At 51.7% G+C, this 23,746-nt stretch overlaps 1 protein-coding gene and 1 pseudogene across 1 annotated transcript in view; both read right to left on the bottom strand.

The window, feature by feature from the left end:
* Positions 1–300: 300 nt before the first annotated feature.
* On the bottom strand, positions 301–2,021 carry LOC103299385 (solute carrier family 2, facilitated glucose transporter member 3-like; annotated as a pseudogene).
* A 9,944-nt stretch (positions 2,022–11,965) lies between these two features.
* Positions 11,966–23,746, bottom strand: part of USP22 (ubiquitin specific peptidase 22) — a 58,688-nt gene continuing 46,907 nt past the window's right edge. Inside the window, exons 9-13 of the mRNA XM_054708952.1 lie at positions 18,933–19,059; positions 17,804–17,895; positions 16,335–16,397; positions 15,619–15,768; positions 11,966–14,911 (exon numbers count right to left, since the gene is read on the bottom strand). Coding sequence (XP_054564927.1) covers positions 14,869–14,911; positions 15,619–15,768; positions 16,335–16,397; positions 17,804–17,895; positions 18,933–19,059 — 475 coding nt within the window. The 3' untranslated portion in view covers positions 11,966–14,868. The remainder of the gene's footprint in view (positions 14,912–15,618; positions 15,769–16,334; positions 16,398–17,803; positions 17,896–18,932; positions 19,060–23,746) is intronic.

The following is a 23,746-nucleotide window of genomic DNA, read 5'->3' as shown; positions in this document are numbered from 1 at the left end:
GGCGCCTCTCTCAGCTCTGTTAGCCATGTGTGCCTGCCCTGCAAAGGCTCGTGTACTTTCCTCAAAAGTCCTGCCGCGGGTCTCAGGAGCTTTCCAGAAGGCACAAAGAAGCCAGTGAGACAATAAACGTGTGGGGTCCTAGACAGAAGGCGCTGCCGGGAGGAGCAATCCCCCAAAAGGGGGCGGTCCAGTCGGAGCAGCCAGCCCTGCCAGCCCATGGTGAAGAGTTCGGCACAATCAACTGTTGTAGTGTACCCCCTAGTCTCACAAAGGACGCCTCAAAAGTCAAATTATGGAGTCATTTATTCAAAGGCCGGCGGTTACAAGGGAATATAAGCATTCCAAATCTCCCAGCCCCGAAATGCTGGCCACATCCGGCTTATATAGGCAGAATATGACAAAGGTATCGATTACATCTTCGGGTTTGGAATGAGGAACCTGGTTTGCACAAAGCAGTTACAGAAGCGAAATTGAGCAAGTTAGTTATCTATAAAGATTAATTATAGTTTTGGGTCTAAGGATCACTGAATCGAAGGAAACATTATCTGGAGCCACTGAGGCAATTTAGAATAATTGTGCTGTCCTGGTCTCGGGACCACTGAGTCAACCAGAGCACATTATCTGTAGCCACTGAGGCAATTTAGGGTAATTGTGCTGTCCTGGTCTCCAGGTACAGAAGAATGTGACTCGATAATCAGTGAGATCACAATCAATGGGATATTCAAACCACCAACAATGGAGTATTCAATCGATTGGGATAGCATACATAAGTTCAGAAAATCAAAATAACTTTTCTATTGTTTTAGCAAGGAAATAAGTACAGAAGCCAAAACAGCAGGTTAAAGTTAAAGTTAAGCTGCAGTTTTTACCTGAGATGATGGCTACCATACTTCACAACCAGGGACTGGGCCTGGGCCAATTTCAAAGAAGGCCACGAACACCAAGATAGCCCCAATGCAAAGGAAGCTCATCCAGCTGTACTCACCCGCTGATAACATGGACACAGCCGTGAGGATGGAGCAGGAAGCCATTCCTCCAAGGCCAGTCATGTGGAGAGTCCTCCTTCCTGCCCTTTCCACCAGAAACAGAAATACTACAGCGACGATGGTGTTAACCACACCGGCACCAATGATGGCAGAGATGGGCTCCTCAACACCAGCATTTTGAAGATTCCTGTTGAGCAATAGAACACAGCATCGATTCTGGAGAGTTGCTGAGAGAGCTGGAGCATGATGGAAAGCATGAGGGGCTGTCGGCAGCTCTGGGATCTACAGAGCTGCAGCACAGTGGCTTGCTTTTCTTGCGACATCCCCATACTCTCCTCTTTCATCTCCCGGACGTCCTGATTCACGTCCTGGCTGCCCCACAGCCGCTGGAGGGCCTTTCCAGCACTGTCCTCTTCCTTTCTGTTATCAGCAAGAATCTAGGACTTTCTGAGCAAATGGAAAGGCTATGATTGTAGGAAAGATGGGAGGATGGTGAAGCCCAACAGCATGGGCCAAAGGTCTTCACTTCCCAAGATGACTTCACGCCAAAGCTCCGGGCCAGCAGAATCCCGATGACGATGCCCGACGGCTCCCGCAGGGCAGGAGGAGACATCTCTCCAACGCGCGTGGCACCAACCTGTGCAGAGTCTGCAAGAGGCCAGTTACCAACCGGCCCCGGGTCTACATGGCAACCGTCTCCGCTAATTTGCAGAGTCCCATAAGGCAGCCAGTGGCAGCCAATAGGGTGACAGTAAGCACTGCATCGCGCCTGCCAAAGCAGCTGCCAGAGTCTAACGGAAAAGGAGCCGATCACAGCACCGGCGGGGAGACAGCCACAGACCAGCACCGGGCCCTTCCGCACGTGCCTGGGCGGGTTTTCCAACTGCTCTTCCCAAGGTGATGGGCGAGTCCTTGATGAGCGCCTCAGGCACTGCCGACTCCAGTGCGGTCCCCAAACTGGAAAGAGCCCGTGGTAGCATTGGTGCTGGCAAAGATCAGCGGTGCGGGGACCTTCTGTGTCCCCACGGCCCCAATTTAATTATTTTCGAATCTTCAAGAAAGTTCTGGAGGGGGATTCCAGAGACTTTTTCAGCCAACAAAACCTTCAAATGTCCTTCTCTGTCAGCAGGTTTTCCTTCAGGTCCTCAGCATTGCGCTACCTCTCAGCCTCACATTCTTCGGCCATTATCTCTTCAAACTGGTCAGTATTTATTGTGCCCTGGCCCTGGTGCCACTTCTTGGTGGGTTCCCTGGTTTCCCGGTGTTGCAGTTTGGGGAAGTCCTAGTGGCCTTGTTTCACGCTTCCTTCCTCAGCTGTGCTGAGCCCACCGGTGGCCGTCAAAGGTCTTCCTCTTACTACTGTCCTCCGAGCCCCCCCAACAGCTGCCTCCTGAATACTCCGTCTCTGCCAAAGCCCCCCCATTCCTACCGGGCTCCGTGTCCCTGGGCCCGAAGCCACCCCCTTCCTGCAGGGCTCCGTGTCCCCGGGTTGGCCTTCGACATACTGATCTTGGTTCGAATTTCCTGCCAATTCAACAGCTGGGGCGTCGGTTGGTCTCTTCACAGTGGGTAGTCACTTGCTCTTTTGTGTTTGGAAATGTTTGAATGACAGCCCTGGATAGAGACTGAAGCAGGAAGCATTTATGCCTGGAGGTAGGCACGCCTGTTTTCCTGCTGGGCTGAGTGTGCGGGGTGGGACCAACCGAGTCAGGAACTGAGTGTGACCAGCTCAGGGTTTCAATGCCTCCAGTGCCCATGTTCTTAGCTGGGGTCCGGATTCCCAATATTCCGCTCTGCCCTTGGCCCAGCGCCTCCTCTGCGGGCCTCACGTCAAAAGGGTCTTTCTCTCTCCTTGGTGGTAGTGGCTATGACCTGGTGCCCGCTCCACCTCAGGCAGCTCCTGTGCTCCTGGTGGGGGTGAGGCTTGTGCAGGACCCCTGCCCCCCCCCATAGGAGCTGCTCCCGCCTCAGGCCAGGCCAGTCTCCTGCCCCAGCTGCAGGCAGCAGGACCGCCCTTTCCCCAGGCGCATGCAGCTTCGGTTTGCGAGGGGAAATCTGAGGGGCTGCATGTCCTGTCACGGCCTCCCCATGCCTGAGCCTACACCCCGAGCGGGTCTCCCCTCTGTGCCTGATGTTTCTTATGAGGGTCCAGTGGAGTCTGTGGAGAGGAACCTGCAGGTGATGTCACCTCCCCTGTCTGTAGCTCTCAGGTCTGCTCTTCCTGCAAACCCATCCTCCCCTTGGGGGCACCCACCTTCCTGACTCCAGGGTCAGTGGCTGCCCTGCAGCTTCAGTGCCTGGATGGGTCCCAGAGAAAACGCAGTTTTATAGATGATCCAGCTTTTTATTTCTAGGGAAGGAGGGGCTTTCTGATTTCTAGCTGGCAGCCGGCAGCCCAGTGACCTTGACAAACACACGGAGCTCTGGTGCCCAACTCCCATCCTGTCCTCGGGAAAGTCCTTTCATTCCTGCTCCTGCCCCGAGCCTCCGCCTCTGCTGCTCCCTCCACCAGGAATGCTCCCCCACTCCCCGGGCCTCTCCTCCATCTCCCCAGGATGGCTCCCCCACTCCCCGGGCCTCTCCTCCATCTCCCCAGGATGGCTCCCCCACTCCCCGGGCCTCTCCTCCATCTCCTGGGGCTGCTCCCCTCCCTGGGGCTGGAGGTGCTCCGGTCACTGGTCACGCAGGCCACATGCACTTCACATGCTGCTTTCTATGAGGCCCTTCCCTCTGCCCAACTGTCTCCCTCTCCTCGGTTTCTTAAAAAATCTCACTGCATCAGATATGGTTTTAGAAGCTTCTCAAAATTAGTTATGGAACAAAGGAGATTGGGAAGCGTTAGATTTTCTCTAGCTATGTTTTCTTTTTTTTATTTTTAATAACTCTTTATTGTTCAGATTACAGTTGTTCCTCTTTTTGCCCCCCATAGCTCCCCTCCACCCGGTACCCACGCCCCCACAGCCTTTACCGCCCCCCACTGTCCTCATCCATAGGTGTACGATTTTTGTCCAGTCTCTTCCCACACCCCACACCCCCCCTTCCCCCGAATTGTCAGTCCACTCCCTTTCTATGCCAGATTCTATTATATTCACCAGTTTATTCTGTTCCTCAGATTTTTTATTCACTTGATTTTTAGGTTCACTTGTTGATAGATATGTATTTGTTGTTCATAATTTTTATCTTTACCTTTTTCTTCTTCTTCTAAGAACCTTTCATTTCATATAATACTGGTTTGGCGGTGATGAACTCCTTTAGCCTTTTCTTATCTGTGAAGCGCTTTATCTGCCCTTCAATTCTGAATGTCAGCTTGGCTGGGTAGAGTAATCTTGGTTGTAGGTTCTTGCTATTCATCCCTTTGAATATTTCTTGCCACTCCCTTCTGGCCTGCATAGTTCTGTTGAGAAATCAGCTGACAGTCGCACGGGTGCTCCCTTGTAGGTACTAACTGTTTTTCTCTTGCTGCTTTCAAAATTCTTTGTCTTTTGCTCTTGGCATTTTAATTATGATGTGTCTTAGTGTGGTCCTCTTTGGATTCCTTTTGTTTGGGGTTCTGTGAGCTTCCTGGACTTGTAAGTCTATTTCTTTCACCAGGTGGGGGAAGTTTTCTGTCGTTATTTCTTCAAATAGGTTTTCAATATATTGCTCTCTCTCTCTTCTTCTGCACGCCTATAATTCGGATGTTGCCACGTTTGAAGTTGTCCCAGAGGCTCCATACACTATCTTCATATTTTTGGATTTCTTTTTGCTTTTCCGGTTGGGTGTTTTTTGTTTCTTTGCATTTCAAATCTTTGATTTGATTCTTGTGTTCCTCTAGTCTGTTGTTTGATCTCTGTATATTATTTTTTTATTACAGTCAGTGTATGCTTAATTTCTAGTTGGTCCTTTATCACATCCTTGAGGGTCTCACTAAATTTCTCGGAGGTTTCTAGAAGATTCTTGAGTAACCTTATACCCGTGGTTTTGAACTCTATATCCAGTAGTCTGCTTTCCTCCATTTCTCTCATTAGTGACCTGTTTCTTTGTCTCTGCATTTTGGCTGCTTCCCTGAGTTGATAGAGCGGCTTTGTGTGCTAGGTATCCTATAGGGCCCAGTGGCTCAGCCTCCTTAATTACCTGAGGTGGACACTCTTGGTGCACCCCTTTCTGGGCTGTGTGCAGTCTTGTTGTAGTTAAGCCTTGATTGCTGTTGGTATCACTGGGAGGAATTGACCTCCAGGTCAACTGGCTGTGAGGATCAGTTGTGTCTACAATGGGAAAACTTCTGTGCTGGAGAGACCCTTATGGGGCAGGACTTGCTTCAGTGGGGCTTTGGTGCTCACTGAGTCTACCCCCTGAATTTCTCTCTTATGGATGTGAAGAGTTGTAATCTGGATGGTCTCACTCTGACCACTGGGTACACTGTCTCTTGGATCTCCAAGGAGGTGCAAGGTCAGCCACTGCCTGGGTTTTTCTAGCTGTTTTCTTGGCTCTAAAATTTCCCTCAGGCCATTTGGGATGGTGTTTCTTTTCTATTTTGTTTTTAAAATATGCTTATTGATTTTAGAGAGAATGGAAGGGAAAGAGAAACACCCACTGGTTGCCTCCCTCACGCACCCGATTACACCACTAACCGTGCCAGACCAGGAAGGCAACACTCCCACTGACCAGAAGCTGCACTGTCCAGGCCCTTACGGGCAGCTGAGCTGAGCGTCAGTCCCTGGGGGAAATCTGTAACAAAATCCCGAGGCCCTCATCAGACCAACCAGATCAGACCCCGGGTCAAGAGGCCTTCCAGGCTCCCAGGCGGCTCTCGTTCTGGCCGTGAAACCGCCCATGGGCCTCGGCTTCCAGCCCATCAGGGAGTTCCCAAACTGTCTGAGCAAAATGCCTCATTTTTCCTTCCTACTTCATTTGACACTTTCTCCTTTCCAGACCAGTGAAAGGGAAAACGAAATGTCTCCTAGGAAGCAGACACAGGCCAGTCACTGCACTCTTCCATGCCAGTGGAGACAGTGGACATATGTGCAACTTAGTTTTAAAATTGACAAGTACTGGATCCAGCCTGTGGTTAGTTCTCCTGTTGAGTGTACAGTGGGCATACCTGACAACTGGCAGGATCCCAGAGTCACTCTCTGACCCACCGGAGGAGGTTAAGTTTGGAGGAATATGTGGAAGTCTCTGACCTTACCTCCCGACAAAGATAATAAACTAGAAGCAGTCCCATATTCCCGGAGGGCACGGGATTTCAAAGATTAACGCTCCCATCAACGTCTTCAAAGCGGCCGTGACACCTATCACACTCTCATGTAACTCACCTGTTTGTCCATGCAGAAGTCTGATGAGGCTTAGAAAATGACTATAGACTGGGACACACCTAGGAGACTGCGGGTTCAGTTCCAGATCACCGCTATACAGCAATTATCACAATAAAGTCAGTTGTAATCCTTTTTTTTTGCTGGCCTTCAATTTGTAAAAAAAAAGAAAGAAAAGAAACAGCAACATCTGTGAAGTCCAATGAAGTAAAGCTATGCCTGTACTAACTATAAACCCACTCAGGTGCCCTGGAGCCAATCACCAGGCTGTGGCACTGAGGATGCACCCGCTGACCTGGCTGCTGCCCTGCTCTCTCCACCATCTGTAAGGACCACGAGGCAGTTCGTTTCCCCCACGGAGGGCCAACAGTGTGCCTTCATGGGACAGCCTTTAGCCTCAGGACTGGATTAATGCTGCTTGCTGCTATCATACAATCTAGAGAAATATTAACCATCTTGCTATTTCATAAAATACTAGAGGCGCACATGGGGGGGGGGGGCAAAGTGGGGGAGGGTTTCCCTCAGCCTGGCCTGCACCCTCTCAATCCGGGACCCCTCAGGGGATGTCCGAATGCTAGTTTAGGTCTGAAACTGGCAGTCAGACATCCCTCTTGCAATCCGGGACTGCTGGTTCCTAACCACTGGCCTGCCTGCCTGCCTGCCTCATCGCCCCTAATCACCTCTGCCTGCCTGCCTCTAACTGCTCGCCTGCCTGCCTGATCGTCCCTAACCACCTCTGCCTCAGCCCCCGCAGCTTTGTCCGGAATGATGTCCGGAAGGTTGTTCAGCTGTCCGGTCTAATAAGTATATTACACTTCTGTTATTATAGATTACTCAGGTTCACAATATTGATGACTTTTTGCTGATGAGCAGTAAGTAGCAAATTCTATAAAGACAAGTGAACCAAAGCATGAGAAATAAATTCCCCAAAAACTCAGGGCTCCCCACTCAATGATGTCCCAGTGGTTTGAAGTGTATCCAGATATCCTCTCAGGCAGGATATGAGCACAGGCGCAGGAACCAAGATGCTGCCGGTTCAATCCCGGGAGGGCACATGCCCGGTTGCAGGAGCAGCCAATCGACGATGTTCCTCTCATCGATGTTTCTATCTATCCTTCTCTCTTCCTCTCTCTCTAGAAATCACTAAGAACATATTTCTTTAAATATATATTTTATTGATTTTTACAGGGAGGAAGGGAGAGGGATAGAGAGCTAGAAACGTCGATGAGAGAGAGACATCAACCAGCTGCCTCCTGCACACCCCCTACTGGGGATGTGCCCGCAACCAAGGTACATGCCCTTGACCGGAATCGAACCTGGGACCTTCCAGTCCGCAGGCTGACGCTCTATCCATTGAGCCAAACCGGTTTCGGCAGAACATATTTCTTTAAAAGGAAGCTGCTGCACCTTGCACCACCTACAACATAGAGGCCCGAAGCTTGGCAGGCCTTGTTGGGGTAGGAGCAGCACACCCCACCAAGTGCCAACTTGACCCATCGCCAGAGGCGCCACACAGCTCCGCTCCCAGTGGGACCCAAGCAGCAAGTTCAGGCTGCACCACCACTCAGACCTCATGGTCCGGAGAGACCACTGGTGCTCAAAGGGCTGAGGGCAACAGAAGGCCTCGCGGAGACTGGGCGATGGGACAACAGCAGACTCCAGGATTCCCGGGCAGAACACCCTCCTCTGCAGGTAGTTCCTCTTTCAGAAACACCGTGTTTGCTGTTCGTGGACGTAGTGGAGACTACACACTACTCATAGGACAACAGTTGACCAGGAAGCCTGAGCATCCCACCGTAAACCGAGTGTCGTCGGCCTTGCTTAGCCTTGAGGTGGGGTGGGTAGTGGCCAGAGTGGGAAGGGCATGTCCAGAAGGTGCTGTGACCTGAGCAGGTGGCTCAGGCTTCGTCACCAGACCTGTATGTGGCCCCCCAGTTCTCTGACCAGGGAAGTGAGGAGACCTGCCGGACGTGATGAAGGAAACCCTAGTAGAACTTGGCAGCTGGACATCCGTTACCCACTTTGGAGAGGCCCAAAGTGCTGATCTACATGGGCTTATGGGAAGTGGCCAACAGCTTGGATGGATTGTCAAGGGCTTGGAAGAGAGTTGAAAGGTTAGTGACAGATTTGGATGGGGACAGAGCTCTCAAAACAGGCAGACAGTGCAGGCATCTGCACCCCAGTGCCCAGAACTCCTCCGAGGCACTCTTCACGACCAGGGCACAGGAGCATGCCTCGGGAGGCAGGTCGTGTCCTTCCTGGCCCCGTGCTTGCTTTGCAGACTCATGAAGAAGTGGCCTTCAAGAGAGAGGTGGAGGAGAAACCAAGATGGCAGCATAGGTAAGCACCTAAACTGCTACCTCGCACAACAATTTCAAAACTACAACTAAAAGACAGAACGGACATCATCCAGAAACACAGGAAAGCTGGCTGAGTGGAAATTCTACAACTAGAAGGAAAGAGAAAAGCTCACGGACAATCAGAGGAGCTGCAAAGGGCTGAGGTACGGAGACACGCACGCAGAGAGGAAGGGCGGCTGAGTGCCTGGCTGGCTTTCTCTGGCAGGAGGGAGAAGGAAGCCCCTGACTGCACTGAACCCCAGTTCCAGGCAAAACCCCGTGGACCCAGGCTCATACGGGGGGAGTCTGGACTGTCAGGTAGAGAGAAAGGCACACAGAGACTCAGAGACTCGGGGAAGCCGCAGCGCGCAGGGGTCTGGAGGTGCACGCACGCAGAGAAGACTGACTGCTGAGGTTGCTGCTAGCTCTCCCTAGCGGAAGGGAGTCGGAAGCTCCTGACTGCACTGAACCCCAGTTCCATGCGAGCCTGGGGGAATCTGGACTGTCAGGCAGAAACTCAGGGGAGCCGCGGAAGGCAGAGGTCTGGAGGTGTGCACGCAAGAGCAGGGAAGCCAAGACTGTCTGCTCAGCCCTGAGACTCCACCCTACCCAAGCTGAGCACAGAGGCTTTTGCAATTTTGCAAGTCTGGTCCTATAAGGCTGTCTACAGCACAGAAGGTCTCCTGGCGTAGACACAGCTGATACTCACAGCCAATTATCCTGGAGGTCAATTCCTCCCAGTGACACCAACAACAATCAAGACTTAACTACAACAAGACTGAGCACACAGCCCACAAAGGGGTGCACCAAGGGTGTCCACCTCAGGTAATTAGGGAGGCTGAGCCACTGGGCCCTATAGGACACCTAGCACACAAAGCCACTCTATCAACTCAGGGAAGCAGCGAAAATGCGGAGACAAAGAAACATCACAAACTAAAGAAATGGAGGAAAACAAACGTCTGGATATAGAATTCAAAACCACGGTTATAAGGTTTTTCAAGAACTTCCTAGAAAAGGCCGATAAATTTAGCCAGAACCTCGAGGATACAAAAAAGGACCAACAAGAAATTAAACACACTGACTGAAATAAAAAATATTATACAGAGACCCAACAGCAGACTAGAGGATCGCAAGAATCAAATCAAAGATTTGAAATGCGAAGAAACAAAAAACACCCAACTGGAAAAGCAAAAAGAAATCCAAAAATATGAAGATAGTGTAGGGAGCCTCTGGGACAATTTCAAACGTACCAACATCCGAATTATAGGCGTGCAGAAGAAGAGAGAGAGCAATATATTGAAAACCTATTTGAAGAAATAATGACAGAAAACTTCCCCTACCTGGTGAAAGAAATAGACTTATAAGTCCAGGAAGCACCCAGAACCCCAAACAAGAGGAATCCAAAGAGAACCACACCAAGACACATAATAATTAAAATGCCAAGAGCAAAAGACAAAGAGAGAATATTAAAAGCAGCAAGAGAAAAACAGTTAATTACCTACAAGGGAGCACCCATACGATTATCAGCTGATTTCTCAACAGAAACTATGCAGGCCAGATGGGAGTGGCAAGAAATATTCAAAGTGATGAATAGCAAGAACCTACAACCAAGAGTACTCTACCCAGCCAAGCTGACATTCAGAATGGAAGGTCAGATAAAGAGCTTCACAGGTAAGAAAAAGCTAAAGGAGTTCATCACCACCAAACCAGTATTATATGAAATGCTGAAAGGTATTCTTTAAGAGGAAGAAAAAAGTAAAGATAAAAATTATGAACAAATACATATCTATCAACAAGTGAACCTAAAAATCAAGTGAATAAAAAATCTGAGGAACAGAATAAACTGGTGAATATAATAGAATCAGGGGCATAGAAAGGGAGTGGACTGATAATTCTCAGGGGGAAAGCGGTGTGGGGGTGCAGGAAGAGACTGGACAAAAATCGTACACCTATGGATGAGGACAGTGGGGGGGAGGTAAGGGCAGAGAGTGGGGTGGGAACCAGGTGGAGGGGAGCTATGGGGGGAAAAGGAAAACTATTGTAATGATGTGAACAATAAAGATTTATTAAATTTAAAAAAACAGGGGGGGAGAGAGAGAGAGAGAGAGAGAGAGAGAGAGAGAGAGAGAGAGAGGTGGAGGCCCAGTCAGTGTGGCTTGGTGGTTGAGACCCATGCACCAAGAGGTCCAATTCCCAGTCAGGGCACATGCCCGGGCTGCAGGCTGCAGGCTTCATCCCCAGTAGGGGGCCTGCCATCGACCGACGTGTTCCTCCCATCGATGTTTCTCTCTCTATCCTCCCTTCCTCTCTCTCAAAAATCAATAAAAATGTATTTTTTTTAAAAAAGACCGAGGAGGAAGCTAGAATAGGGTCAATGCCCCTGATCTGCCCTGACCCAGGCTCGCCAGGCTGATTACAGAGCGCTGCCTGGCAGCCGACTCCCAGACAGCATGTCCGAGAAGGCCAGCTGGCTGCCTGGTGGGCCCCTTCCATCTGGGGGTGCAGACTCTCTTCCCGGGAATACTCCACAGGTGAATGTCCGCACCTCTGTCCATTGCTGCGACATTCCAGGCAGCTTGCTTCCAACCAGGAAGTGCGGCCACGCTTCCGTCTGGGGGAGGCAGCTGCGCTGACCAAAGCTGTCACGGTGAAGGGTACGGCTGGGGCTTTGACTTCTCTTCTGGTCCGACGTGTGTGCTTTTAACCAGAGGCCATTACATGGTGCCGCTCCCCACGGCCAAAACACAGACAGGTCCCAGGCTCGGCGGAGTGGAGAACCTCACCACACGCTCTTCCTCCTGCCCTGGAGGGCGGGCTCTGCGGCCTGGAAGGAAGCCTGAGGGGGAGCTCCCGGGAGACACCTGTTCTGTCTGTGTGAGGGGAAGCGACGGCTGCACCACGGGGACGGGAGGGCTCAGCAGGACCCCCAGGGACTCCCTGCACCTCGGAAATGAGGGCTGGGGCCCGGCAGGTGCACGGCAGCCGAGGTGCTAGGGCCAGAGCAGGTGCCGGGGAGGGGCCCAGGTGCCTGCTGCCTGTGGCCATCAGAGCTGACAGCGCAAGCCTTCGCTCCGCTTATTTCCTCAACTGTTCTCCCATCACCCGGAGCCTCCCACACCACAGCCCGGGGCTTGGCATCAGACGCCGCACCCTCCACATTCTCCACATTCGAAGGAGCCCTCGGTGACTTGTGCAGGCGAGCTCCGGGCACGTCACCATGCTGCCCCCAAGAGGACAGGGCCGGACAGAGAACGAGGCGGCCGGCGGCTCCCGGGGGCACGCACCCCGGGACTCTCATCCCCGGCCCCGCCTTGGCTGCTGGTGTGAGGAAGGGGAGAGCCAGCCCGTGTTCAGAATAAAATGTGGCTTTATTATGACACAGAACGACTACAAGCATGGAGGGAGGGAAGGGCCAAACACGCCTCACACAGAGGGGAAAGAGGCGCAGACATCTTGGTACAAACCCACGGCACGACCACTGGAATCTTTTTCTTTCGAAGTTGTTTTGGTTATAACAGGCCCCAATCACTTCAATTATTAAAAAACAAGCAAACACAAGCACACGCACAAAGCCCCAGCCGGCAGCTTTACACGACGGAAGCGCACACACCCACACTCCGAGCCGAACCACCAGAGCTCGGGCCGCGTGAGCCGCGGGGGCGCCACCTGCACCCGGACAGGGAAAGCCCGCCCTGAGGAGCGCGGCGTGCGCCCCGCAGGCTCAGGTTCTTTTAACACCCCGATGGGACACCGTGGTGCTCAGACACGCTTGGTGACGACAGGAACCTATAGTGGTGGCTGTTAGGAAACAAAAGCCATTTTCCTGAATTTAATAGCTGGACCGGAGCTTCTTTAAAAAGGACATTTCATGTAACATTTCATCGCCACCCAGACCCCCGGGAGGCAGGAGGGGAGCCCTTCAGGGCAGAGCCGGCCGGCAAGTGCTCAGAGCCCCAAGGCGAAGGGGAGAGAGAACCAACTTGGAGACACACACTTCGAATAATGTCCACAAAAGACACGCGTGGCCCCACTGCTCTCCCTGCCCTGTGGCTGAGCCCCTGAGCACCAGTGACAGCGGGCGGGTGGGGGCGCACAGGCTGGGGAGCAGGCCGGCCAGATCAGATAATCTTCCAGAAACTCCCCACTCTGCTTTATGGCCGCCACCCAGCACGGAGGCCCCGGCAGACGCAGGGAGACCTCAGGCCTCAGGCCCCCGCGCCCGCGCAGTCAGCTCGCTGCCCAGCTGTGCTCATCACTGAGGACGCCACTCCCAGCACCTTCCCCAGCAGGCACACACCCTCACACAGGCAGCCCTTCCTGAGGATCTGCCCCCCATACTTCTCTGAAAACACTGCTTTAAAGCCTGCGTCCCGTAAAGGCAGAGACACACTGAGAGAGCGGAGCAAGTGCTTCAGAACCATCACTAGGCCCATGTCCACTGCAGCGTTTCCACAACAGCCACGAGGCGGCCGCAGCCCAAGCGCCATCAGCAGGCGAGTGGATCGAACAGCCGTGGAGCATTCACACGAAGGAATACTACTTGATCATTAAGAGGAGGAAAACGTTACCCTTTGCGGCAGCAGAGGGACCTGGAGAACGTTATGCTGAGTGGAAGCAGCCCGTCAGTCAAATGCCATATCATCTCACTCTGGAGTCCAATGAACAGAGAGCAGGCTGCCAGCTGTGGGGGGCACGGCACTGGGAGGGGGGAGGGAATGAGGAAAAAAGGGAGAACCAAACTCATGGACACAAACAACAGTGTGGGGGCTGCCAGGGGACAGGGAGTGGGCAGAAGTGGAAACTAACGGAAAGAGAACCGCCATCACTCGGGACTTTGCCACGCAGGATGGCTCTGCGGCCTGCTGCTTCGCATATTCCAGCGTTTCCCCCGTGAGTGCCACTGCTCAACTCCTGGAGCACCGCCCCGCCAACGCCGCCAGCCAACGAGCTGGCCTGGCCCGCGGCCTGCTTCTCGGCGGCCTGTCAGCTACAAGGAGCCGACACGTTTTTAAACAGGGAACGAGAACCTCATGATGGACATTACGTGGAATTCGAGTGTCGGTGCTCACCCAGTTCCGTGGGAACACACCTGGCTCACTGGCTCACACGCTACCTGTGGCCACAGAGCCAAACATTTACCCTGCTCTCCAGGCGTCCGCTGGCCGGAGGGACAGCGAGCCCGGGATGCCGCCGGCAGCACAGGTGCTCCGCCAACCAATCCAAGCACGTCGCCCCCGCAGCTCACGTCTCAGAGAGGGACCAAAAGCTCCGAGGTGGGGTCTGGACAGACAGACGCAGGCAGCACAGGACAGGCCGTGCTCCGCTCTGCCCGCAAGGCAGGCAGCTGGCCTTCGGGCCCGCCCTGGCCCGGGAAGCAGGCCCCCCGCAAGGGGAGCACTCCCCCTCACCCGACAGCCCCAGCTGTGACAGGGACGGCGGGACAGGAGCCGAAGGAAAACCGTGAAGCCATGGAAAACGCATCATTTGCTCCAGAGGAACACGGGAGACTGCTACTGCTGTAGCCTGACTCGCACCTGCCAGCTGCCACCAGGACGCCAAGGCGGGGTGAGCGGGGGGCGGGGGGGCAACAACACAGCACAAGAGCAAGACTCTCTCGAGAAGGAAACTCAATTTCAGCATAAACTCGATGCATCCAGTCATAACACTGCAGTTATGAAGTCTGTGGCGCAGGAAGAGCAGGGGGTGGGGGTTCATGGCCAGGAGCGCGGAGGGGCCGGCCGGGCACCCCGGGCGTCGGGCTGCTCTCTGCAGGCAGAGGCCTGACGATCCGTGTCTTCCACCCACAGACTCTGCTGGCAGAAGCCGAGTGCCTCCCTGCACACATGTGACACGGAAACTCAGACACCGCCAGGCCCTCTGGCCTAGCCTCGGGGCTTTCCGTTGCGTCCCGGACGTGGGCTGGCGCCTGCTGAGCCGCACAGCACAGCACAGGGCACTGAGGCAGGGGCGAGGCTGCTCCCTGCGGTGGGCTGCCCCACACAGTTTGAGGAGCAGGAGATACGCAGGGACACCCCCCTCCCCCCTCCCATGCCGGCACGCCTTCCTCTCGTGCTTTCCTGCTGTGCAGCTCCCAGGCCGCGCACGCGCTGTCCATCCACACCCACAGCCCTGGCCGGGGCTGCAGGCACCGACGCCCGGGCGCTGCTGTGGGGATGGTGGTGCCGGATTGCTGGGGGTCATTTTGTGAGGCTGCCACTCCGTGGCCTTTGCTCCGAGAAGCAGAGGGTGAGGCTATTCGTACTCCAGGAACTGTTTGTGGTAGAACAGCAGGTACCTGCGGAGGCAAAGAGGCATCTGACCGACGGTCCCTCAGGTCCCCTGCACGAGGCCCGGCACGACCTACCTCCCCCCCCCCCCCCCCCGGCACTGGCCCCGCAGTCACCAGCAGTCGGACTCTTGTTTGCATGGGTTTTGGTTCTTAGTCCCCAAGGAGGAGGGTCCTTAGCTAGGAAGTGGCAGTGCCCCACTGCGTGCCCAAGCCCCCTAAGCCCACCCTCCCGCCCATTCACCAGGAAAAGCTCCTGAACCGGCCCCGCTGTCCAGGACTCAGGCCCCGGGCCGGTGCCACTGCCGGTAAGACTGCTGCCGCGGAGGCAGGCCCGCTGCCGGGCTGTCCCGTGCACACTCCCCGGGGGCTGCCACAGCCTGGACCACAGCGCCCTCACGGCCCAGCGGCTCAGTGGGGCCAGGACCCTAATGAGGGCTCAAGGCCAAGGACTGAGCGAAGCTCAAGGGGATGAGGATGTGCCAGGAAGGAATGAACTGGGCCAGGAGCAAGGAGCTGCCGGAGACCCCCACCCGCTCTGGCCGACCTGGGGACCCCTCGTGCCGCTGTCAGGGCGCTCCCAGAGGGCGCTGCGCAGGACCAGAGGCTGGGGCCTGTCTGCTTCAGCCGCCAGAGGTGCACGTCCCTGTGGCACTACCACCAGGCGTGGCTTTGGGCGTGGACGCCCATGTGGACGCGCGCTGCGCCCGACGTACCCCTCGCTGTCCAGCACGTCCTCGATGCTGGCCTTGGTGATGATGGCGTCGTCACACTTGAACCACTGGTCCTTGTGCTGCCTGATGAAGCTGGTGTAGTGGCCGCTCTCCAGCGTCCCCTGGTGGTTAACGACTGCGAACAAGGAGTACCTAGTTCGGAGGGAAGGAGCAGCCGTGACCTCAGTGTCACCATCACCAGGAGCCTGCACAGCAAGGGGAGCTCCCCGACCCCCCTTTGTGCCCTGGGAACCAGAGCGGGTGCATGGGGTGCAGAGGGAAAGGGGCCCGCGTGGCCTCCCTCAGCTCTGCAGCTGCCTCAGTGGAGCCACGTGGTGGAAGGAAGGGATCGGGAGACACGGTGACCTCTCCCCCTCCACCCTTTCTGCCACGTCAGAGGCACCCAGGCAGGCCGAGAAGAGCAGAGCCGCGTGGCAATGCCAGCGAAGGAAGAGCCCAGGAGCTCAGAGGCTGAGCTTCCCCGGGGCCTGGGAGGTCAGGCTCCCACAGCAGGCGAGAGTGTCCACGATCAAGGTTGTGGCAAGTCCTTTCCTAAAAGATGGATGGGCAGCACGACAGGAAGCGGCCAGCGGCCCGAAGAAACAAGCTCGCCGTGGCCATGCGTCGCTGCAGCCGTCTCCCGGGAAACGCTGCGGTCCGCCGCTCCCACCCGAGATGCCAGGGCACCCCCCCCCCCCCCCCCCGCAGGCGCCACTCACTTGTTATCGTTGCTGAGACTGTCGGTCGGCTGCTGGTACTGCCCGTTCATCCGACTCTCTTTGCTGCAACAAACAAAGCAAAATTCAACATCAACAAACTAAGTAACCGAAGCAGAGATTTTCAACCTTTTCCATCTCATGGCACATAAACTAATTACTTAAAATCCTGCAGCACCCTCACCGGTTTGGCTCAGTGGATAGAGCATCAGCCTGCGGACTGAAGGGTCCCAGGTTCGATTCCTGTCAAGGGCATGTACCTTGGTTGTGGGCACATCCCCAGTGCGAGGTGTGCAGGAGGCAGCTGATCGATGTTTCTCTCTCATCGATGTTTCTAACTCTCTATCCCTCAGCACTGACATGCGTAGCCATTTCTGATGACACGCAGCCGCTGAGGCGGCCGCATGCCGAGGATGAAACATTTGCTGCTCCTGAGGATGAAACATTTGCGAAATAATGTTTTTCCTCAAAGTGACACACTACCCGAGTTATGCTCAGTTTTTTGGCGAAGTCTGACACACCACGCTCAAAAGGTTGCCCGTCACTGGCCTGGGGGAAAGGAGGCCGGTGCCCTGACTAAATGGCCAGCACTGCGTGTTTGGAAAACCCTTAGCCACACGGCTTAAAATCACTGAACTCCAGAGACGCATGGCTCAGATAGTAACAGCAACCTCTCTGGGGGCCTTCCATGCAGACGCCGTGCTGGACCCATTTTACACACACTTTCTAGTTCTTGCGCCGAGACCGGCCGGCGAAGTGACGCCGAGAGCACGCTGCTCTGGGGCAGGCTGCCCGTCTCCCTGTAGCGACCTCCCACCGAGGAATGACACCTTCCCGGGTCCTGCCAGCTTGCTTTCAGCCACCAAGTTTGTAGCGGTTTGTTACAGTGGCTCCAGGAAACCCACATGTGGCCAATGTGTTAGTGTCACATTTTTTTGGAGGGTAAATTTTATGTGCTCTATAATATTGATTCGAAAGCAAGAAAAATGGAATCTACAGCTGCAAACTCAACTATGTTTATCTGTATCCAAAACCAATTCCATCGGCTAAAATGCTGCCTTCTGGCTGTGGTCCCACCTTTACAAGGACTGGGAAAACCCAAAGCAAAAGGACAGCTTAGGAAAAACAACGCACTAAACACAGCGTGTCGGGGGCCTGGCTGGGGAGGAGCCTGGGTGAGAGCCCGGTCCCGACAGGATACACAGGTTGTGGGTTTGGTCCCCGTCAGTGCAAATACATAAGTAAGTGGAACAGCAAGTCCATGTTTCTCTCTCTCTCCCTCACTCTACAATCAAGAAATAAAAATTTAAAAATAAACAAAACGTGTCTTGGGTAAGATCAGGACAGGAACTTGGCTTTAGCAGTTATGGTTGTGCCAACACCTACAACGCTCTCACCACAGACCCAGTGCCGATCGCTGACCCGACAAAGCCACAGCCTCCCGACGGCAGACGCCCCGCAGAAGCCCGTACCTGGAGGCCATGAACGGGGTCATGTCCAGCTCCAGGGGGAAGGACACATACGTGGTGATCTTCCGCCGCAGTTTGGCTGAGTGTTCAAATCGCTGGGAAAGGGGGAGAGGGGAGAGGAATGAGTTGTTCTGAGCATGCCCCTCAGGGGGCTTTCCGTCAATGCTCTCACTGAGGCTCTCATTGCCTCTGGGGCCGCGTGAGGAGCTTAAAGCCTCAATAAAACGACGTCTACATGAATTTAAATTATGGGGTTCCAGGCGAGTCTTGAAATGAAGTTCAAAGTGATAAACACCCCGTGTACAAAACGCAGCCTCACAATAAACCCACAGCGGGCCGGGGAGGGAGCCCGGGAGCAAAACAAGCACCGGCTCCTCTCGCCCGGCGCCAGGCACCCCTCCACCGCCCAGGCGCCACCAAACCCAGCCAGGAAGCACGAGTCCTTTCTTGGTTTGCTTTTTAACATTTTTAAAGCGCCATAAAATAAAACAAAGACTAGAAACAGAGATCACATGGCAGCAAGCCCTAAAAACTTACTATCTGACCCTTTACAGAAAGCACTTGCTGACCCTTAGACTCAGTGATGGCGAACCTATGACACGCGTGTGAGCACTGACACGCGTAGCCATTTCTGATGACACGCAGCCGCTGAGGTGGCCGCATGCCGAGGATGAAACATTTGCTGCTCCTGAGGATGAAACATTTGCGAAATAATGTTTTTTCCTCAAAGTGACACACTACCCGAGTTATGCTCAGTTTTTTGGCGAAGTTTGACACACCAAGCTCAAAAGGTTGCCCATCACTGGACTAGATCATAATGCTAAGGGACTTGGCTGCTTTTAAAGTAAAAGAAAAATAGAAAACTTGGGGTGAGGATGGGAGAACTTAGGCAGGAATAGTAAAACCTTAACCCAGCGCACTCCCACCCTTTCCATTGTGCAGGAGCCACTTCCTGATCACCGGGCCTCTCCTGCCACAGAGAACGGAGAGAGGACAGCCTGGCACCCCTCCCCGCAGCTCTCCTGCGCAGCCACTGCGATGACCGAACGTGCTTGGTCCCCCAAACCACCGGCTCCACGGTGCACTAAACTAAAATTCAGTCTGCTACGAAAAGTTTTTCTGGAAAACTTACTTTGAGATGAAAACAGGCTACAATTGGCAGTTTCTTCATGGTGAGCTGTTTAGTGGACTCCTGGTAGCTATGGCAACCACTACATTTGATCTTGGCACTGCTTCCCAAGTGCTCTGGTCTGGTAAATCTACAGGCATTTAAAAAATGTATTTTTAAGAAAAAATATGGAAGCGTTAAAAGACAGAAAAGTTATTTTGTCACTTTCAATGGATTCATTTCCCTAGTAAAAACATACATACATTCATACATCTGTCATCTTCTCTGTATCTCTTTAAAAAATGCTTACCTTATAGCTGAATGGGTAATAAAACAAGAACCATATGAAGGCTACAAGAGACCCACCTCATACGAAAAGGTACACACAGTAAAAAGATGGAAAAAGATAATTCAGGCATATGGAAAAGAGAAAACAGGCTGGGGCAGCAATACTTAGATAAAATATATTTTAAAACAAAGGTGATAATAAGAGACAAGAAGGATATTACATAACGATAAAGGGATCAATCCAACAGGAGGATGTAACCCTTGTAAACATTTATGCACCCAACACAGAAGCACCTTAATATGTAAAGCAAATCTTGATGGACACAAGGGGAGACTGACTCTAATACAGTCCCAGGAGGAGAGTTTAACACCCCATTAACATCTATGGATAGAACTTCCAGACAGCAAATCAATGAGGAGATGGCGGCCTTAAATGACACACTAGAGCAGATGGATTTAATTGTTATCTTCAGAGCATTCTTTAAAAGTGGACATGTCATGTTTCCTAGGATGGAGCACATGTTAAGATACAAAACAAGTCTAAATAAATTTAAGAAAACTGAAATCATATCAAGCACCTTCTCTGACCATAATGTTATGACACTAAAATCAATCACAATCAAACACTGAAATACACACAAAGACATGGAGGTAAATAACATGTTAGTAAACAATCAAGGAAGAAATCAAAAGGTACCTTGAAACAAATGAAAACAAAACAAACAACCTAAAATCTGTAGGACAAAGCAAAATCAGTCCTAAGAGAAAAATTCATAGTATCATAGGCTGATCCTCAAGAAACAAGTCTCAAATAATCTAACTTTGCACTTAAAGAAACTAGAAAAATAAAAAACAAAGCCCAAAGTGAATATAAGAAAGGAAATAATAAAATCAGAGCAGACATAAGTAAGTCTAAAAAAAAATACTAAAAAAAAATTTAAAAAATCAATGAAACCAAGAGCTGATTCTTTAAAAAGAAAACAAGATTGGCAAACCTTTAACCAAACTCATCAAGGAAAAAAAAAAAGAGGGCCCAAATAAATAAAATCAGAAATAAAATGGGCAAAATAACAACTGACACTGAGGAAATACAAAGGATTGTAAAATATATTACAAACAACTATATGCCAATAAATTGGACAATCTGGATGAAACATGTAATTTTCCAAAACTAAGTCAAGAAGAATGGAAAAATGTAAACAGATTACAATGAATGAGATTGAAGCAGTAATAAAAAGACTCCTGCCCTAGCCGGTGTGGCTCGTGCATAGAGGGTCATGGGCTCTATCCCCAGTCAGGGTGCGTGCATGAGGCAACCAGTCAGATGTTTCTCTCTCTCCGTGTCCATTCCACTCCACCTAAAATCTGTGGAAGCACGTCCTCAGGTGAGGATTATAACAAACAAAAAAACTTCCCAACAAAGACAAGTCCTGGACTGAATAGCTTCACAAGTGAGTCAGGAAACAAGAAAAGTCTCCTTCAAGGGAAAGGAAGACTCCCAAGCTCATTATACAATATCAGCCTTATCCTAATTCCAAACCACAAGGAAAGAAAACAATAAGCAAATATCCCTGATAAACATAGATGCCAAAAATCTTCTACAAAATATTAGCAAATCAGATCCAGCAATACATTAACAAGATTATACACCACGATCAAGTGGGATTTATTCCAGGAATGCAAGGTTGGTTCAATATCTGCAAATCAATAAGCATAATATATCACATAAATAAAATGAAGGATAAAATTCATATCAATCCTATCTAATAATAGACAAATATGCAAATTGACCATATCTCCGACACACCCACAAGCCACGCCCACCATCCAATCAGAGCGAGTATGCAAATTAACCCAAACCTAGATGGCTACAGCCACAGAGAGCAAGGTTTCCTAGGTAACAGAGGAAGCCAAGCTTTCAGCCAGCCGTTGCAGGCCTAAAACTCCACTCAAGCTACAAAGTTTCAATTATAGAAGGTAAACAAATTCAAACAAATGGCAGCAGAATGGAGCTTGAGAGAGCAGGCCAGGGTTGCCGCCGGCAACAAGGTAAGCAAAGCTTTCCACACACCCTGGCCAGGCCCACCCGCTTAAGGCAACAAAGTTTCAATTATAACCCCAACACAAATGGCTGCGGGCCTTGGAGGGAGCCCCAGGCTTGGCTCTGCTCCAGGCTACAAAGTTTCAATTGTAGAAGGAAAATAAATTCCAGATACCAGGGCCTCCGCTTGGGTTGCCAGGGGGTGTGGCCTGCCTGCAAACCACCACAGGCCCCTCGGTCAGGCCACCCCACGCCCCAAGGGAACCCCCACCTGATCCGGGACGCCCTTCAGGGCAAACCAGCTGGCCCCAACCCTGTACCAGGCCTCTATCCTATCTAATAAAAGAGTACTATGCAGATTGATCATCACTGCAACACATAATATAGCTGCCCCCATGTGGTCAAAGATCCTGTCCCCATGTGGACACAAGATGGCCACCACAAGATGGCCAGCAGGAGAGGGCAGTTGGGAGGCACCCGGCCTGCAAGGGAGGGCAGTTAGGGGTGATCAACTCTGCAGGAGAGGCAGTTAGGGGTGACCAGGCCAGCAGAGGAGGGAAGCTGGGGGCAAACAGGCTGGCAGCAGAGTGGTTAGGGGGTGATCAGGCTGGCAGGCAAGCAGTTGGGAGCCAGCAGTCCTGGATTGTGAGAGGGATGTCCGACTGCCTGTTTAGGCCCGATCCCAGGTATCGGGCCTAAACGGGCAGTCGGACATCCTTGAGGGGTCCCAGATTGGAGAGTGTACAGGCTGGGCTGAGGGACAACCCCCCTCCGTGCACGAATTTCGTGCACCGGGCCTCTAGTAGATACAGAAAAAGCATTTGATAAAACCCAGCGCCTATCCTATCCAATAAAGAGGGAATATGCTAATTGACCATCACTCCGTTACAAAGATGGCTGCACCCACAGCTGAGGCCAAGTTCCCATAAGGAGCCTTAATGAGCAATCAGCAGGGACCTGAGGCTATGCCCTCCCCTGACTCCGTGGGCTTGACAGGGGAATCTCAGGCCGTGTCCCCCACCTGGCGGGGAGTGACGGGGGACCTCAAGGCACGCCCCCCGTCCTGGCGCTGAGCCAGGGGACCTGAGGTTACGTCCCCTGCCTGGCAGGGCTTGACAAGGGTGGGACTGGCCGGGTCTGGATCTAGCTCAATGGGGGCAGGGATGGGGGAGGGGCACGGTCCAGCCGGGTCTGTGTCTCACATGATTTTGAGGCGCATGTGGGTGGGCGGGAATTTGACTCAGGGTCCCGTGGTGCGCCCCAGACTCTGACAGGAGGAAGGTTTTCATATACATTTTACTAATTTTCTTTCATCTCTGACACTTCTATTATAGAGAAAGGGCAAATAACAATATTAAATTATTTCCCCTAATTAATCCCCTTTTAATGTACACGAATTTCATGCACCGGGCCACTAGTTTATGATAAAGACTCTCAACAAAGTGGAAATAGAGGGATCATCCTTCAACATAATAAAGGCCACACGTGACCACCTACATCATACTCAACAGGCAAAAGCTAAAGGTGTTCCCATTAAGATCACGAACAAGACAGGGGTGAGTGCTTTCAGCACTCTTACTTCAACATAGTCCTGAAAGTCTGAACCACAGCAATCAGACAAGAAGAAAAAATAGCCCTGGTGGGTGTGGCTTAGTTAGTTGAGCATCGTCCCATACACCGATCAGGGCACATGCCCAGGTTGTGAGCTTAATCCTCAGTAAGGGGCATGCAAGAGACAGCCAATCAATGTTTCTCTCTCTCCCTCTAAAATCAATAAAAACATATTTTGGAGGGATGGGGGGAGAGAAATAAAAACATCCAACATGGAAAGGAAGAAGTAAAACTGTCATTATTTGCAGATGACATGATACCATATATAGAGAACCCTAAATTAAAGGTTGCACAAAAACTATCAAACTGATAAATTCAGCAATGTAGCAGGATACAAAATAAATATCCAGAAATCAGTTGCAGTTTTATACTAGGTGTACTGGTTAATAATGCCGATTTTTTTCAATAAATGGAGTTACACATATGTTGATATATATGCAATTTGATATGTATGCTGTTTTGTTGTATTGACAGCAAGCTTCTAACATCATAGATATTTTTACACTTAAAAATGTCGAATTTCGTGCCAAAAAAAGAGCATTTGTGGGAAGTTTTAATACATTACTTTATTTTGAAGAAAAAGTTATCATATACTTCAGGAAGCTTCAGGTGAACATGCTCCATCTCAAGATACTTGTGAACGCTGGTTTAAATGCTTTAAAAGTGATGATTTTGATGTGAAAGACAAAGAATGTCCAGGTCAACTGAAAAAGTTTGAAGACCAACAGTTACAAGCATTATTGGATGAAGATGCGTGTCAAACTCAAAAACAACTTACAGAAAGATTAAACATTGCTCAGCAAACAATTTCTGATCATTTACAAGCAATGGGAAAGATTTTAAAGGAAGGAAAATGGGTGCCACATCAACTGAACGAAAGACAAATGGAAAACCGAAA

Source organism: Eptesicus fuscus, chromosome 20, assembly GCF_027574615.1.
Source record: "Eptesicus fuscus isolate TK198812 chromosome 20, DD_ASM_mEF_20220401, whole genome shotgun sequence".
Taxonomy (NCBI): Eukaryota; Metazoa; Chordata; class Mammalia; order Chiroptera; family Vespertilionidae; genus Eptesicus; species Eptesicus fuscus.
This window is presented reverse-complemented; position numbering and strand designations above follow the sequence as displayed.